General features: G+C 41.4%; 1 protein-coding gene across 2 annotated transcripts in view; it reads right to left on the bottom strand.

Moving 5' to 3' along the window:
- mdga2a (MAM domain containing glycosylphosphatidylinositol anchor 2a) overlaps window positions 1-19658 on the bottom strand; it is a 269982-nt gene that overhangs the window by 121361 nt on the left and 128963 nt on the right. For both annotated transcript variants that reach the window (XM_061746664.1, XM_061746665.1), the window contains exons 4-6: window positions 9879-10075; window positions 2974-3106; window positions 2597-2866 (exon numbers count right to left, since the gene is read on the bottom strand). In XM_061746664.1, the coding sequence (XP_061602648.1) occupies window positions 2597-2866; window positions 2974-3106; window positions 9879-10075 (600 nt within the window). The remainder of the gene's footprint in view (window positions 1-2596; window positions 2867-2973; window positions 3107-9878; window positions 10076-19658) is intronic.

Genomic DNA, 19658 nt, shown 5'->3' with positions numbered 1-19658 from the left:
ATAGAAAAACACACAAAAATTCCTACGGGGAACAAAAAAACCTTCCTCACAGGAAACTCAGAACCTATTCACAAATAACTCAAAAATCACAGAGAGAAAAAAAAACCACCAGCAAACTAACAAACAAACCAACAAAGCTCAGAGTTAACAAAACAAACCAGCAGCCGCAGCCGCTCTTTAACTTCTCTTCCTGATGAGCTGACAGGCTGCAGGTGGTTTAAGGCTGATTTATGGTTCCGCGTTACACCAACGCAGAGCCTACGCCGTATGGTACGCGGTACGCGCACAGTACAGCGCAGGCTCTGCGTCGATTTAACGCGGAACCATAAATCAGGCTTCACAGTGCGGCTCCACTGTCCGCCGGCGCCCGGCTCGTGCTCCTCGCCGCGCGCAGCTCCTCGCCACGCCCACTCCGCGCTAATATATTTAATACATTTATAAAGCCCATACATTTATAATGCCCCGCCTGACCGAGCCCTAAAACTGAGGCCATGGTAGATACAGTAGGTTACATGCAGCACTGTTGACTTTTTTTCCCTGCCGGCAACGTGACCAGATCGCGTGACTGGTCAAATCGCAGCCTTTGCGGTTAGAAAATCACAATTTTATCACATCGCGATATTATCGCAAATGCAATTAATCGTTCAGCCCTAATAACCGCTGAGTTAAATGACTGTCTCGTGTCAAACTCACCTCAAACAAGTAAAACCTGCTGGATTCTTAAAGTGACAGCAACCAACTACAGGTGTGAGGAAGTGCCCCACGAATGTACAGCATGAACATTAAAACATGTCACTCTCCTCTGGAAGAGACACTAATACAAACTAGTAAAAGTACTATAATTTAACAGTCTAATACTCGATTCTCTCTGGATTGAAATGATCCGGTGACCTGCTGTAATGGTAATAATTACAGAGGAGGTCTGTGACTTTAATCCAGTGTGAAGGTGCCATGTCTGTGATTTGTAAAGTAAACATTCCACCACAAATAAACTATCCCTTTTCAGCAAACACAGAGGTAATGAGATATTTCTAAACCTGTGCAAATGCATATGTAAGTAATTCAGTGATGCTCAGGCAGGAATCTTTTAAAAACATTTCCTCTCGTCACCTTGTCTGCCTCTTTCACGTAATTATGGCACATAGTTTGATACTAGATTTCAACTTTAGCCTAAATCCACCCCATAAAGCATAATGATCTGATAAACATAGAGCAATGAATCAACCTTAAGCTTCACACGGAGACTTGTGAAAACAGAGATGATGACGCGTGTGGCTGCATCACGCAGTAAGAAACTTTTATCCTTCATCAACCTCAAACTCCTCTCTGACAACACAAAAACCTTTAGGCTTCAACGAACGCTCTGGTTATGTTTACCGCTAAACTGCTGTTACCATGGCAACTCAAACACGTTTTTCAGATTTTTGTCACATGTCAAAATGTGACGTGCAGCCACTGAAAACTAGCGGTTGAGGGTCTGCTCAGACATCTTTAACTCAATATTCAAGGTTAATGATAAGTGGAAGGTCTTCGTTGAATAAAAGGCAAGGTCTCTACGTCACCTCGGGGGATCAATGGAAGTAAAATACAGTGAAAAACAAACTCCACTTCTCCAACACGAGAGCGCTCACCTAAATACAGATGTCTGTGTGTGATTGTAGAATTACTGCAGGTCTGGAGGTAACACTAGTCCAGTTAGAGTAGTACATAAGACATGACTTGAAACTGATGATCTGTTGGTGTCACCTGTAAACTCCCTTTTATCCGACCATTATTTAATAACGTTTGAATTTAATATTGTCGATGGTGAAGTGCAAAATAGGAGGTATTACTTTAGCAGATGTTTGTCTGATGAAGCTATTGCTAAATTTAAGGAGGCCATTGCTCATCTTAAGACAGTGGAAAATAGTGAAGTAGTCGAGGCCAGTGACCTGGGTTCTACCTCTGCAGATGTTGATTTCCTTGTTAGTAACACTGCTGACTTGTTGCATTCAGCTTTAGATGAAGTTGCTCCTTTGAAAAAGAGGGTTTCTAACCACAGGACTTAACTCCCTGGTATAATTTAGATATCCGCATGTTGAAACAAAACGTGCGTAAAATGGAAAGGAAGTGGTACTCTTGTAAGTCTGTAGACTCCTATCCTGAATGGAAAGATATTCTAATAGTATATAAAAAAGCCATTTGCAAAGCCAGAACAGATTATTATTCAACGTTGATAGAGGATACCAAAAGTAACCCACGTTTTTTGTTCAGCACTGTAGCCAGGCTGACAAAGAGTTGCAACTCTGTTGAGCCGTGACCTGATAGTGCCTTATGTTCCTGGCAGAGCTCTCCGTTCTCGGAGTGCAGGTTTACCCGTAGTTCCTACAGTATCCAAATGTAGATTTGGAGGGCGGGCGTTCTGCTATCAGGCACCATTACTATGGAACCAACTTCCAATCTGGGCAACATCATATATAAGAATAGGAATGACTTACTTACATTTAAAGGTTAGGTAGGAGATGTTGTTGAAAACTTCAAATGATATATTACAAGTTTAAATATGAGTAATATAGAGTGATTCTGTACATTTGTACATGCTGTCGTATCTTCTCACCTCTCACCACGATGGTGGTGGACTTCTTGGCCGGGTTTCCCACGTTGTTGCTGGCCACGCAGCTGTAGACGCCGGACTCGTCTGAGGTGATGGCTGGGAGCGTGAGCGTGCCCCCTTTCACCACGCTCCTCTGTGGCAGGCTGTCGTTGCTGGTGATCCAAGTGAGGATTGGAGGCGGCTCTCCTCCGGTGGTGATGCACACCAAAGATACCGTCTGACCAGGATTCACCACGATGGGATCTTCCACCAGCAGCTTGATGGATGGGGAAGCTGCGGCAATAAAGGTCCCGCGTGTGTTTGACAATTCAGACAATCCCACAAAACCGTAACTTGGGACATAATGCATCTCTCATGTGGGAAAAAGTCCACATGCCTACCTGTCTTGTTGGTTAGCCTGAAGATGACACTCCGGTCAGGAATGCCGCACACATTTCTGACAGAGGCGACGCAGCTATAGTTGGCGTAATCCTGAGGACGCAGGTTCTTCAGCTTCAGAATCTTTGTTTCCCCCTGCAGCTCGGACCAAACAAACACTGGTATGCAAATGTGCACAAAATCACCGGAATTGCGTAAAAGAAATACCACAAGTAGACCCTCGTGAAAGGTGATAAGAAAAGGTCAAACAGCTTCACAGAAAGGCCAAACGGATTAATTTACACCGGACGAAGCGGAGAGAAAAAGACAGCAGAATTCAAAAGACATTACTACGACACCAAAATACATGCGGATCATATTTCCCAAGAACAAGAAAAGTGCCAGCTTGTTCACAGAGAAGGCCTGCAGGATTTGCAGCGCTGAGCTCCAGAAATGTGGCCCGGGCTCAGTGGGGGAGCTCTCCACAGAAATGGCTATCTAATTGAGAATTTGTGTTTGATTCCAACCGTGCCCTGTCAGCCACGAGCCTCGCCCAAAAGGTTATGAGGAGGATGCAAACCTTTGATCTGGCTGACTCCAGTGTGTGGGTGTGGGGATGAGGAGAGAAGGGAAGCAGATTAAAACATGAGTCAGATACATACTGAGGCGCCCCGAAAGAAATAAAAAAATTAAAAAACGAATATGGCAATCGCTCGCGTCTCATAAACCTTTTCATATCCACAACGGCTCGGGGATAGCTTAATTGTATTACATTAGACATGGACCCCACATCCCACCCCTTTTATTTGGATTTATTTATTTATTTATTACTGTCACCTCCTCTGCTTTTTTAGGCATTTATCAGAGGATGACGTTTGTAGTTGTCAGGCTGCAAACCTTACAAAGAGTAGGGGAAGTGAGGGGGCTCAACTGGAGGGAAAAATCCATCAGGATAATGCAAGGAGCAAAGAGAGGAAAGGACAAGCACATGAAATCAAAGTGGCTGGGGGATTGATGGCCGCATTGATGGGAAGATTGAACGGTAAAGTACACAGCAGCTCCAGTACTGGGAAATAATGGCAGCTAGTAAAGGGCAAAGAAATTATGGAGGAGTGAGACGTGTTGGCTGAATGGAACCAAAAAAAAAAAGTATGTTCAGCTTTGTTTTTATACTTTGACTTCATCTTCAGAAATAATGGAGGCTTCAATAGATTGAGGGCTGAGACATTAACGGGGTGCCACGTTAACCACCACAAGTGCCGGGCTATGAAGCATTTGTCAACCAGCAGTGACAGTTAATTCACCAGGTCAAAATACACCCTCATGCTATTATTAAATGGTTTTAAACATGGCAATGGTCAAGGGGGAAAAAAAACAAGCTCAGCACCAGTGAAACCCTTATTAAGAAGTTAATAAATAATTACACTGTATCAGGTTTCTGGCGGCAAATTTTAGTAAGCAGTTAATTAATTTTCTGGTAGTTAGCCAGACCAACAAACCCACACAACCTCATAACAAAATGCAATTTAGTTAGTTCAACACATATTAGTTTAATAAAAGTCAGTAAGATTACGAGAGTGATTTCTTTGCTCGTTTCCTGCTGGCGTGCCTTCACGTCTGACCAACCGCCGCAGCAGGTTTAACCGGCCGCGGCGTTAGCTGGTTGAATAGGGTTTGTGTTCTGTCTGGTTTCATTACATTTTAGCTGAGTTTCCTGAGTTGAGCATTACAATTTCTGCATTATTTATACTCTTAGATGTTCTTATTAGTGCTCATTTTCAATTTTGTTCACTACTTTGGTTAAAAAAAGGCAACATCATATATAAGAATAGGAATACATTTTAGCTCACATCCACTGGAAACATCAAAACGAGCAGAATCAATCTCAATAAACCCTGAGAACCTGAAAAGGGATGGAAAATAGATCAATTATTTACCCTCTTGTAATTGTGCTACTCTCTAGCAGTTTGTGGAGGAAGAGATGACAGAGCATTGGAGGAAGAAATCAACATTCAGCATAAAAAGACAGCATTTCTAGAATAAACCCACAGCTCTGGGCAGTAGTTTTATAGTCAAAACCGGTTCTCTGTACGGCATTTGAAATGCCACCTCTGCATTTCTACAGCATCACGGGGGAATATAAAACACTTACACGGTGCTGAAGTAACACTGAAATGAAGAATAATGGAGGGCGGAAGGTATAAAGATGAACTTAACATCTCTCTGACCAACATGGAAACCTGCAGGAAGAAATGCAGGCTCAACTGGACCCTGCAGCTTTTATTTGGGTCTTTTATGAACAAGTTCTACATTTGTCTGAGGACATTTCAGGCTGGTGCAAATATATTGGTGGAAGGAAAATAAGGTTATTAACCATTTATGTGAGAAAATTACTGGGAGTTTAGTTAGGACTGATTGGAAGTTGCACTCAAAATGCTAAATCTCTGGGTTTTGGGATGTGCTAAAAATTTCATACCCAATTAGAGCTCTAATAGAGGGCAGAATGAAGGAGTGACGGAAGCAGGACAGGCGTTGGACGGAGGACAGGATGGAGAATGAAAGAGTGTACTGAGGCCCAATTGTGCCGCTTCTTCATCTCCCTTCACCAAATCCATCAGCTCCCAGCTATCTTCCTCCATTTGGCCAAACACCCCTTTCACTTCTTTCTCTCTCTCTCTCTCTCGTCTTAAGCTTCTTTTCCACTGCACATCTTTTTTCTTTTCGAAAGATTTGCATTTCTTCCGAGTTCCACAAACAAATCACATTCAACTCCATCAATTCAAAAACTACAATTCCCTTACAAGTGACTGAGCAGGCTCAATCAGTTCTTTGTTGACTGCACAAAATCCCTTTTGGAACAAAGCCTCTCAATTTTCAGATTGTAAAAGAAAATCCATTTGCTCAACTGAAAAAAAGAGAGAGAGAGAGAAATGAAAACTGATTGTGAGGGAAAGCCAGCCTTTCCGCATCTGCAGCTCCTCAATGTGCATGTAAAGCGTGAAACTGGGTTAGTGAAATCTGGTACTTGTAGGGTTAATGAGTGCACGTTAGGAATCATTCAATTGTGAGGGAAGTCGGCCGTGAGGTTTTCAAAACACGAGGCGCTCTCATCAACTAAGCATTAAGGTAAACTCTACAATTACAGTTTTTCCCGTTGTATATTTGACCTTTTTGACAAAATGCTGTTTTGAATTAGAAACATATTTATTCATATCTGCAGTGAGAATGCTGATAGTGAGTGTGTTAGAATACATTACTATGCTTTTTCATAGTTGCTAGGAGACTACTAAGACTAATAAATGCTATCAGTTACAAATTATGATTGTATGTTTTAGCCCCTCGAGTAACAAAAAACTAAACAAAAAACCCACACACACCTAATCACATTGCATTGCAGTAATATTTACTCTGATGTATGATTATTTACCTTCTGTGAGTGACTATTGTTCTTTTACATAATTGTCCTGAATCTGCTTTTACAGCAGTAAACAATATATTGTTCAATATCTCTTTAGGCCAAAAACGCCTCTCTCATTTGTTTATTCTGACTGAAAGAATCAATAACTGGACTGACTGTCGAGGGTGTACCCTGCCTCCTGCCTGACGACAAGCTGGGACAGACTCCAGCCCCACCCTGCGACCTGGAAGAAGATAGAACTTGTTTTGATGACAGATGGAATCAATAATAAAAACATTTTGGGGCGATATAAATGTGCAATCTCAGCTACAAACACCTCCACTGGTGATAGAACACTGCTTTTCTTTACAACTGCAACATCACGCCAGATTTTGGGGGGCTTGGACCTCTGTCTGGGTCTGCCTGGGTCTCTTCAGAGTTCTTTAGTCTTCTGGAGAATGAGGAAATGCACTTTGGTGGATATGTGCCAGAGTACTTGACAAGGCTGAGGTTTATTCATGGTCAAAATCTATCTATTATATATATATATATATATATATATATATATATATATATATATATATATATATATATATATATATATATATATATATATATATATATATATATATGTATATATATATATATATATATATAATATATATTAATATATTATAGTATACTGCTATAACACTAGAACTATGTATACATTTCACTTTGCTGAGTCAGTTCAAAAAAGTTTGTTTGATGCATCTAATCGACATAAAGGGGTGACAAAGACGATGTTTATCCTCATCAAGGACGGGTACGAGTGCGACGGATCGTCTGTGGAATTCCTCATCCTGGTGGCTGATCTAGACTCAGACAACAAGGCCCTCCTGGAAGTTTGTGATTGGCTCAGTGAAGTCTTAGCAGATGAATTATCTCACTATGAAGCCCCTGCCTCACTTGAATCTTTGATTTCGCTCTCTATCTGCTGAAATGTAGATTCTCAGTCATCCGGGTCAGGGTAAATCGCAGCAGCTTGAATGAGGACATCTGGACCTCCTTTTCTTTGTTCTAGAACAGTGGTTCCCAACCTTTTTTCCTTGTCCCCCCCTACTTGTGTCTAAGACCAGCCAGGCCCCCGACCCGTACGTACTAGTACCAAAATAGTCTTTAATTGAAAAAATGAACATTAATTATGTTTTTTTGATACATTTCTCTTTGGTTTACTCTGTATACATATGACTTTGTTTTTCTCCAATGTCACCAATGTATAAAATACGCACAAAAGGACATAAAAGGACATACAAATATTTCTGAAAAATGTCTCTTTTAATATGAGACTAACATTTTTTAACATTTTTCCTTTAACAACCTGTCGGAGTAGATTAAATGTTGAGTAATGATATAATAATAAGGAATGAAATCATTTCCTGTTTGTCGCCAGTGTATAAAAAAACACCAAAAATATTCAAGACATTCATAAATTATTCCTAACAATGTCTTATTAATGACTCATTCGCAAATATAATTTTTACAACTGCATAATTTCAAAGAAGACAAAGTTTCGCACCCCCCCAGAGATCCAGGTTGGGAGACACTGTTCTAGAAGACATTTCACCTCCCATCCAGGTAATACACTGACAGTGGACAAAAGACTTACAACCCACAGGTGGTTGTGGGGTCAGTGACTTACACGTGACTTCAGTGGGTTATAACCTTGAAACTCTGTTGGAGGGTGAAACGTCAAGAACAAATGAAAAGTCCAGTTGCCTCAATTCAAGTTTTTGAGAGGTCACTCTCTATCAAGATTAACATGTGACTCCATGTCAGTAAGAAACTACAAGTCCCAGCCAGCCACCTCCTCCAGAGCCAGGGCTATCTCTAATTATTCAGGACCTTGAGCATCAGCCACACCTCCCATGTGTCTTAGGCCCCGTTTACACATAGCCGGGTATTTACAAAAACGGATATTTCCCCCTCTACGTTTTGAAAAATTCCATCGTTTACACGAGATCGTTTTCAAAATCTCTTCATTTACACAAACCCGCATAAATATGCTGTTAAGGTGCTATGAGCAGCCAAACCTGCAGGGGGCAGTGTAACGAGAAGCGTAAAGTCATGCTAGCCAATCAGAGTCCTGTAAAAAAATGTCAACAAATGACACGTGTAAAGCCTGAATAATATGGTTCCACGTTAAATCGACGGCGTAGTCTACGTACGGTGCGCGTCGCTGCGTACCCTACGCCGTAGGCTCTGCGTTGGTGTAACGCCGAACCATAAATCAGCCTTGACTGCCAGTTACTTCCAAGACGGAACGAGAGTCTTTCGTTTGGAGTGACAGAGAAGTGGAGTTACTTTTAAGTGTGACGTTAGAATATAAAACAGGTAAAATACAAGAAAATATTGACGGTGGCCAAACAAATTGTAAACACAGGTCGCACACATGACGCTGGTGACGTTTCTGTTGCATAATGTGACGTTCTGAAGCGTAAATCTCCGTTCTCCTCTGTTTAGACAAACGTGAAAACAGAGTTTTTGAAAATCTCGACTTTGGCAGTTTTGGAGTTTTCAGAAATGATCGTTTTTGGTGACTTTGAGCTCCGTTTTCGTGTAAACGAACGTCCAAAACGCATGAAAACGCCTCCGTTTTTGCTCCGTGTAAACGGGGCCTCAGTTGAAACCTGCAACTCCCAGCCTGTTGTGTCCCACGTCCAGGACCCTCCGTCTACCCTCCATGTTGTCAAAGAGCATCTTGCTTCCACTTGTGGTCACCTACCGGATGTGTGTCATCAGGGTCTGCGATATCCGGTCAGCTTAACATATTTATAGGTCTCTCATTTTCCAGAAGAAGAAAAAGTGTAAAGTCGCAGCTCAAGCTATTACTATCATTATCATCACTACTATTGGTGCCGATTGAAAAACTTTAATGAAGTATGCATGCAGCACTGGCGATGAGGACGGAAATACCAGCAGCTCACTGGTGCAAGAAGCTCATAGATGCCCTCAAAGAACATGCAGAGGTCATCCTTGTTGTCCAGCTTTATGCAGCTTTATTTTATATATCTGATTAAGACGCGTGCAGTTTCTGTTTCAATCGTGCATTTATGACTAAAGTCATAAAAAATGCATTGCATATAGGGCAGTTCAAAGAGTATGATTCTTTTGCCATCAATTTTTTTGTTGTTTGAAGTTTTCAGCTCATGTTTCCATGTGTGTTTTATATTCCCCCCATACATTCATCCATCCATCGATTTTCTGTTCCTCTTATACAAGAAGGGATTTTGAGAGCAAATAGATAAATCTGGAAATACAAGAGCATCTGTGATAGGGGGCTTTGCTAGTTTGTGCTAGATGTTTTCAGATCTTTTGTTCCATCTCTGTAAAGTCTAGGAGGAAAGGCATGCGACACACATCATCATGACGGCAAACACAGACCTCTATTAAAAGACTAAATTACATTTTCAGGTCTTAACAATTTCAGGCCTCCTTTCCCATTCTTTCTGGTTGAAGTCACACCTCCGTATCACGCTGGCTCTGGCTTACCTGTGTGAAAAATGGCTCGTAGATCTCCACCCCCTTGTCCGAGCCCTGTGTCAGGACCTCTCTCCCACGATGCCAGCTGTAGCGGACAGGCGGGTTGGAATTGGCCACGCAGCGCAGAAATACAGTCCTCTCGTAATAGAACTGTTCCTTAGCCTCTCCTATACTCTGGTGCACCGTAATCACCGGGTCGTCCAGGTCTGCGGGGGGAATCACACACACACACACAGAGGAGAAAGCTTTCAATAAAGTCTTTTCCGTGAGTCGTGGAAGAACAAGCTATTGATTTCTCGGATCAATTGATGACAGTGACCACAGTTCATAAATGCATATTCACTTGCTTGGCCGTGGCGGATATATTAACCTAATCAGGTTTCAAATCATTTCGTATCAGTAAACACAAATGCAATCTCTCCCAATCTGCTGTGCTGGATTGTGAATAAAGGTCAAGCTGAAAAGATCAGGATTCTCCTCACATTAGGAAAGCCGGCTATCGGCACGGACATTGGGGTCGATGTGAAAAAGGAGGTGAGAAACCCACTACTTATACTACTTAAGTCAAAAGGATGCAGCCCAAGGGCACATTGACTTCCCAGTCGAATCAAGCCGCCGTGTGTTCCAGCGGCACTCGGTAGTGAGCTTCGAATGAGAGTGAATGACAAATGCTGCGCACAAAGAGGTGTTTGATGTCCGTCGCGTCAAAGATTATTGTTTGGCCGTCTTCTGCTCCGATGTGAGCACTCTTTGATTTGACACATCTATCCATTACCCAACAGATTTGAGAGAAGTTTCAACCCGACACGAGGCAGTTGGTTATTTGAGGAGGCGCTTGTGGTTGATTAAATGGATTCAAAGTTAATCATCTTACCCGGCTATCGCATTAAGCCTTGGCAAATGGTGTTCATCATAGCTGCAGTGTCTTTTAGCATGCTAATACTCGCCTTTTAGATTATGTCCATTTGCACGCTCAAAGAACACGGGGCGCGAGCCGTTTTCCCTTTCATCTCCATCCGAGATGCCATCAGTTTTTAACAGGAGCAAAAAGGCAATTTAAGGAAGAGGATGATAGAAGTTAATGCTATGTAACCCTTGTGCTAAATTCTAACTGTTAGTGGCTGACCTGCTGCATGTGAGCCGGAGAGTTATTGAGTGTATTAATGAGTGACTTGGTGTATGAGCCAGTAAGCAACAAGGTAGGGCTGGGCGATATATCGAGATTTTAATATATATCGATATATTTTCAAACACGATATGGTACGAGACAATATCGTTTATATTGATTTAAAAAAAAAAAAAAAAAAAAAAAAAAAAAATTACATTTTTTTTTTTAATGATTTTGATATAGCTTATTTTGTGACAAATTGACTTGAATGTTTTATTTGAGATTTGCACAAATGTTTTGTTATTTGCACAACTGTCAACCTCAGTGGAAAAGTCTGCCTGTTACTGTCTACATTGTATTAATTGCACAGTGTATTTTAATTTAATTGTTATGCAGGAAAGGGATATTTGTTTTATTTTATTCAAGAAGCATTTTTATTCTATATATGCAGGCAGTTTATTTTTATTTCATTTGTTTTATACATTTTGATATTGTGCAGACCTCTGTTAATAAAGGAACCTGTGTGACATTTGGCACGAGGCATTGTATTAAAACGGACTGTTTTTTTAAGGGTTTGCCTCAGAAAAAAATGAAGCTAACAGAGATGCTATTAGGGCTGGGCGATATGGCCTTTTATTAATATCTCGATATTTTTAGGCCATGTCACGATACACGATATATATCTCGATATTTTGCCTTAGCCTTGAATTAACACTTTGATGCATACAATCACACCAGTATGATGATTCTATATGTCTACATTAAAACATTCTTGTTCATACTGCATTAATATATGCTCATTTTAAACTTTCATGCAAAAAGGGGGAATAAGTCAAATTTACCAAAACTGTATTTATTAAACAGTTACTAAGCAGTGAGTGGCACAAACATAAAAAGTGTCATTTCAAAATAGAAATCTCTGACTCCCCGTCTGAAGAACATCTGCTAAGAACATGTTCTGGTCTTGGTTTTACCAGGATGAGCAGGTTTCACCTGGTTTTACCTGGTTTTACCAGGATGAGCTGCTCTGAGCAGCAGGGGCCCCTTAGAGCACCTTTATATTAAATTGTAGGTGCAGGGACTGCAATGTTTCATCCTCTCCTCCTTTACTTTGCATCACTTTCACTTATTGTTAGAAATATGATGTCATATAGCCTTGTTTGACTTTGTTTCGGTGATGGTGATTGATTTCATGCGGCCACATTTAAGCAACACTAGGTGACGTTTCTCAGCTCTGGAAGAAAAAGCCTGAATTATGGTTCCGCGTTAAATCAACGCAGAACTTACGGCGTAGGGTACGCGGCGACGCGCACTTACGCCGTAGGCTCTGCGTTGGTGTAACGCGGGACCATAAATCAGTCTAAAGGCTCGGCTGCGCGTGTTGCGCTAAGCGGGTCCTCGGCTCTCCGGAGCCGTGCGAGGAGAAAGCGTCCCCTCCCGTCTTTACTAAACCAGTTTGCTTTGAAAAGAGTCCGCCGCGCGTAGCAACCGCGCAGATGAGCTCACGGCGCAAACAGGCCGAGTTTAGAAAAGTTAAAGTTAAGTTAAAGTTACAGCGAGGTGGAAGTGAGCGGCGGTCCCGACACCAGCAGCTGGTCGGGGGCCAATGATAATGCACACACGACAGCACGTGACTGACATGTGTGACAGGGTGCGCTTGTTTTATGTCTCAGAGAAGGAGAGACAAGACGAGAGAGTGAGAAAAGCCTATAATTTAATGCCCGCGGCTAAAAGCAAAATGCGTGAAAATTTATATTCGAATATGCACGATAGAGTCATTTTGTACATTGCACAGAGTAGAAGCCGAGATACATCGGCTATACTCGATATATCGCCCAGCCCTAGATGCTATGCTATAATGCTTTGGGGGAAACCCCAATTAAGACACAGAAAAAATATTGAGATATATATCGAGTATCGCCATTCAGCTAGAAAATATCGAGATATGACTTTTGGTCCATATCGCCCAGCCCTACAACAAGGTAAAGAATTGAGCTGGTGGGTGAATATGTGTGAATGAGCAAGTGCTGACAGTAAATGAATACCCAAAATCTTTAATGATTATGGGCCTCCAGAGAAAAAACTACACAAACCTCAAGTATTATTAATGGATGAATTTATCACTTTTAATTCCGTTGCCGTGGCCCACCTCTGGATTTGCTGAGGATCAGGTCCTAATCAAGGCGCCTGTGGGCCACAGTGCACAGCCGTGCAGCCTCCACGGACCAGCCCGAGAATGCTGATTCCTCAGTTTCATTAAAGACGTGTTCTGCCCTACAGCCCGTTAATCAAAATCTAGCAGCGGTCAATACTTCATCCAGGATCCATTACAGTGTCTCAGGTAAGAGCAATTACCTTTAGGGAGGGGGGTGGGCGATGGAGAAGAAGGAGCAATCACAGGGCTGTATTAGACGAGCAGATCGCTCTAAGTAAATACACTGATTCATTATATAGCGGAGGAGAGTATGAATCCTGCATCTTATCTCCGACGTTGCCCGGCTTCTGACTCATCTGTTTCCTGCATCAAACAGCCAATTTACCGAGTGTGGCAGAAATGGAGTGATTCACCGACAGTCCTATCTACCTGGAGATACACATGTCTTTGAATGCTGGACTTGATAGGACGCTGCAGTGACATGAACGAGAGGGTGGTTTTTCCTGTAAGCCTGTGCGTCTCTGTTAGGTAAGGAGCTGTTTGAGCTATTAATAGGGCCAGAACGATATGCGGAGAGGAAGTGGATGCAAGGAGCCCAGAGATAAATATGGAAATATACGCTCTGGATTAAAATTTGATGAATTTCAAACCAAATTCCACCTCCGCCATCAGTCGTTCTCCTGTAAGGAGTGTGTGCGTGTCACTCTCGTGCAATTAGCTTCTTGAGTCACGCTTGACTGATTGTGAAGCTTAAATCCCTGAGCCCAGAGGAAAACTGCGTTGTACAGGCTGCCTGCGCCAGAGTTGTTAGGGTTTGTAATTGCAGGTTTATGGCTTCACAGGCCAGTAAATCTTCCCATGTACAGCTAAACGCTCCAGTGTACTAACCGTAGCATCATTCCTGCTCACTTCTACCAACCATGACAAGTCTCAAATCACTTGGTTTCTCCGATATGAAAAGATGGGGGAAGGGTAGCATGACACACAAATGTTAACATGCTTAACGTGATGCCTGTGAAAGCCAGATGAGGCAAGATAAGCACTAAAACAAAAAAGAAAGCTGTAACATCTAGTTTATCACCAATCTTTTTACTCTCAAGTGAGCAAAACCTCAAACAAAACCTGAAGATGATGATATCCCCACCTCGATAGCAGAAAGCTGACTGCTACTTTAGAGGCCTAGCAAAACATTTGTCGGACAAATAGGTGCAGGTGAGTGCTTTGGATAAAAGAGAAGATGAAGACTAAAGAAGACACTTCATTATCACATCAAACCTTAGCTTATTCCTTTCATGTCCCCCTCACTATCTCTCTCTCTCTCTCTGTGGAAACATGTGTATTACTCCACTTCCCCACACACATGCACAGACCTTTGGGGCTGTCTCTCAGCTGTAAATCCAAAGACAAAAGTTTGTCTTTTGTTGTTTTTTTTTCCCTGTCTGAGCTTTGATGTCTTCTGCCCCTTGCATCTGATTTACCGGAGTAACGGGAGAAGAGAATACCCATAAGGCTGTTGGCCATGAGTGACAGAGGCACGCAGTAAATTTCACCCAATGGCTGTCCCAGTAGGACAGCTGCTAAACTGAATGACACTTGTGTCAGAGCAGAAACAGCTCTCTATGTTGACGACGAGCAATTTGGTTTTATTTTGTGCCGAGGGACAGAAAGAGTTGTGCCGAGGGACAGAAAGAGTTATAACGTAGATCAGGATTAAAGAAAAAAAAAAAAGAGAGATTGGAGAGCATGTGCAATCCAAACAAATGTCTAATCTGTGATGATACTAGGAATGGGCGATATTTTACCGTTCACGATATACTGTCAAAAAAATTCCCCACGGTAAGAATCTGTCATCTCACGGTAAAAATGATAAATTCCCCTTGATGACGTTTTTGTGTAAAGCTGATTTATGGTTCTGAGTTAAATCCACGCACAACGTACGTGAAGGAAGGAAGGAAGGAAGGAAGGAAGGAAGGAAGGAAGGAAGGAAGGAAGGAAGGAAGGAAGGAAGGAAGGAAGGAAGGAAGGAAGGAAGGAAGGAAGGAAGGAAGGAAGGAAGGAAGGAAGGTAGAACAGAGGAAGGAGAGAGCAGGAGGAAAAAAGGAAGGGAAAAAGGAAGGAAGGAAGGAAGGAAGGAAGGAAGGAAGGAAGGAAGGAAGGAAGGAAGGAAGGAAGGAAGGAAGGAAGGAAGGAAGGAAGGAGAGAGCAGGAGGAAAGAAGGAAGGAAGGAGAGAGCAGGAGGAAGGAAGGAAGGAAGGAAAGGGGAGAAGGAAGGGAGAAAAGAGGAAGGGAAGGAGGAAGGAGAGAGCAGGAGGAAAGAAGGAAGGAAGGGAAAAAGGAAGGAAGGAAATTAGCAAGAAAGAAAGAAAGAAAGAAAGAAAGAAAGAAAGAAAGAAAGAAAGAAAGAAAGAAAGAAAGAAAGAAAGAAAGAAAGAAAGAAAGAAAGAAAGAAAGAAAGAAAGAAAGAAAGAAAGAAAGAAAGAAAGAAAGAAAGAAAGAAAGAAAGAAAGATTTGAAGAAGTTGAATTGGTTTTTTTTTTTTATCGTCATTTTTATCATTATCGGGATAAATGCAAGAAATTATCGTGATACATTTTTTAGTCCATACCGCCCATCCCTAGATGATACTGTGGTAAATGTGGAGGCATACGGTTGCTAAATAAAAGGTTTTACTCGGTAGTTTACCCTGCAAAGAATCCAGCGAGGTTTGTCCGCTGACTCTGAGCGATTGGGGTTATGTAACCGCTGTTTAAGTTGTCGTGATACGAGGCAGAATTGTCAATTTGTATCTCTGTCTCTAGAGGGAGTTTTATGACCTCTTTCTCGTTCCGTAGGGAACGGCTTTCAATTTACAACCAATAAGTAGAGACCAACATACCTGCCTTAATTTACCATCATTTAAGTCTAGTAGCCATGACAGCATACTGGTTTTTATGAGGAAAGCTGTTTAGTATGTTGCTCCGTTTACCATATTAAAGTCATTCCTACACGTCCCTTTAAGACATCTGTTAACAAGTCAAAACAGCGTTAGTCCCTCTCATGGGGCTGGCTGTCCTATTAGAAATAATAGGATTTGAAGTCAATAAACTATTGTTTCATGTTTTGATGGGAGATGAAAATCTACTCAAAACATTTGTATTATCTGATTTGTGCATAGTACTTGATTTGTGCATATTATTAGATTTGTGCATGCACAACTTGCTCAAAGTAACGGACAAAACGATAATCCCGAATTCAAAAAGCCTCCTACACACGAATCGCCTGATACACACGCACAACGCTATAGATACACACAAATGGTTTTGAGCCTCACAGATTCGTCCGTACGTCGTTTTACGCACACACAAATGTTTTGAGTCGGTTTTCTCTCCATATACTTTGATCTTTCTGACTGACTGTCTACATCATAAACTCACAGGCCGCTTTATAAGGTAAATTTGATACACTCATCGTTTTATTAGGTATATCATATGTACCTAATAAAACAGCCAGTGAGTGTGAACGGTGAACAGATCCGATCTGAGGGCCCTTGCTTATGTTTTCTAATCCGCATGGTTTCCTGTGGTTATAGATTAAACACACACAACTGATGTAAACAAACCAAAATAAAGCTGGCTTTACTGCTGCTGCAAATGGTTAGGTCGAACGGCAGTGAAAATTTTATTCAGGTTATGAGAAAGCGCCGGAGACAGACTAAGCTACTGTGCAGCACTTTATGTCAGTATAAGTCCATAGACCTCATACTGTTGCTGTCATCACGTCTACACTGCCAAAACTGAGCTGTCTTACACTCTGACCCCATCACTTCTGTCACCCTGGTGCAGGTAGTCGTTAGTGTTGCACTGCAAACGATGCAAAAGGCATTTTGAAATGCCCCATGAAGGACCAGACCATTGAGATACATCCGTGAAAATCCAGTGGAAAAACATTTTCATATGTTGTTTGAATCACATTTGAAACTAATCACATGCCATTAGGGCTGGGGATCGATTCAAATGTCAAGAATCGATTCGTTCCGATTCTTAAGATTCAGAATCGATTGTCAAGATTTGATTCGATCCGATTCGATTCTGATATTGATTTGGGTTAGTGTTATTAAAACTGTTTTTTGAGCTGTTGCATGAATTATATGACTGTAGTTATGCAAAATATTACTACTAGTATTATATTGAGATTAAACAGCAAGTATTGGCAGCTAATGATGCTGTAAGGACCAATCAGCTCCCAGAATGCTGATAGAACTGCTTTCAGAAACATTGTGGGTCAGAATTACCAAATAGATCCAGGCAGCAAACAGAGACGGATGAAATTGGTTTTATTTTTTCCCACATTCCGTTTTTATTTGTTCCATTTTCGGTCTATTTTGGTTTTTAATTTTTGAGCATTTGGTTTTTATAATTTTTTGCAAATGTATCCTCAAGACAGTATATAAAGTAATGAAATATAGACAATTTATGCAATTATAACCTAACACTTTAATGTTTTCATACCTTTAAACATATTTAAAGGCAAAAACATGGCACCAGTTATTCTCGTGTCCAACAAAACATTCCTTTTTTGGGGATAAACAAAAAAATAACCAAAAGTTGTAATGTAATGATGAAAAAAAAAAAAACATAAATAAAAGAAAAAAAAAAAAAAAAAAAAATATCGATCTTTAGACATATGAATCGATTTTTAGGAATTAATATGAGAATCGATTTAATCGATTTTTTCAACACAGGCCTACATGCCATGTGGTAGCTCAGACTGTCAATGGATCTCTCTAGATATGGCCTGGCAGTCTTAACAGCCTCACCTTGGTAAACTGGCTGATTTCAAAGATCTGATGCTCCAGAGAGAATCAAAGAAACGAATAATCTACGTTAGTGATGTGCCACGTCCCTTTCAGACAAAAGGCCTCCTTTGGAATATGTGTATCAAATATGTAACTCGCTGTAGGAAAATGTTCCTCCTCCTCTCTATCTCCTCCATCTCTTGGCTGCACTCCTCAACAACGCTCATGTTAACTGGAGCTATTTATTGTCAGCGCTTCCTGAGTGTGACGGCGGATGGATGTGTGGAGACTGGGAGGGGTCATGATCCTGCTAAATCCACTCTGAGGGTGTCTGAGCGATCTCTCAGATATGCCACGTTATCTCGCATACACATAACGCATCTTGATCTCCCTTTGTTGTCGCCAAAATGTTGTGGAAAAATGTCCTTCAGACTAACTGGGCAAGACTCTGACAAGAGAGACTGACCGGGACTGAACCTGATTTATGCCCATCGCGTGAGGGGTCACATCTTTACAGCAAGGCAGATGACAGGAAAGTGGCCAAAAAGACAATATGACGTGAATAATTCAAACATTAAGACTGAAGTAACAGCAGGCTCTGCAAAAAAGTGCCAAGTAACAATATCTGACTGATGCCTTACAGCCTTATGGATAGGGATGGGCGGTATGGACTAAAACATTTATCACGATAATTTCTGGCATTTATCCCGATAACGATAAAAATGACGATAAAAAAAATACCAATTCAACTCCACCTTTTTAACTATAAATCTATCACCACATTCAGTCTTTGGAGCCCCCAAATCACTGCTCTAAAAGATACTAAATGCTACTAAACTACACCAATAAATTGAATTATTAAAAACCAATTAAATGAGTCCAACTGTACTGCAAAACTGGAATGACTCAGATCCGCCATGTTTGTTACACAAAAACGTATCAACGGGAATCAATCAATCAATCTATCTATCTTTCTTTCCTTCCTTCACGTACGTTGTGCGTCAATTTAACGCAGAACCATGCTTCACACAAAAACGTCATCAACGGGAATCTCTCTTTCCTTCCTTCCTTCCTTCCTTCCTTCCTTCCTTCCTTCCTTCCTTCCTTCCTTCCTTCCTTCCTTCCTTCCTTCCTTCCTTCCTTCCTTCCTTCCTTCCTTCCTTCCTTCCTTCCTTCCTTCCTTCCTTCCTTCCTTCCTTGACGTACGTTGTCCGTCGATTTAACGCAGAACCATGAATCAGCTTTACATAAAAACGTCATCAACGGGAATTTTTCGTTTTTTTTTTACCGCGAGATGACAAATTACTGTGGGGAATTTTTTTGACGGTATATCGTGAACGGTAAAATATCGCCCATTCCTACTTGTGGATATGAAAAACATCTTGTCTCCTCACAGGCCAGAGCCTACAACTGAATGTGACCAATTTTCCGTCAGGTGAAGACCCATAAGTGGCAGTTTAACATCTAATATTTTAATTTTTCCACTCATATATTATCAACATGTTCAAGATGAAATACAGTAAACTGTCCAAACTAGCTTTAAGCATCACTTGTCTTCATTAAATCTATCCTTCTTTAAAGGAATTTCGGGAGCGATTGATTCAGATCAGCGCTCCCGTTTCAGATCCGTCACGGACTTGAGATCTCACCTCGCATTTCCTGTTTTGCTAATCTCCGTACAGCACTGTTATTTTTGGTTCCCGTGTTTACTTTTGTCCACCTCCTGAACCACGTCAGCTCACAGATGCGGGT

The sequence above is a fragment of the Cololabis saira genome, chromosome 18 (genome assembly GCF_033807715.1).
Source record: "Cololabis saira isolate AMF1-May2022 chromosome 18, fColSai1.1, whole genome shotgun sequence".
NCBI lineage: Eukaryota > Metazoa > Chordata > Actinopteri > Beloniformes > Belonidae > Cololabis > Cololabis saira.
This window is presented reverse-complemented; position numbering and strand designations above follow the sequence as displayed.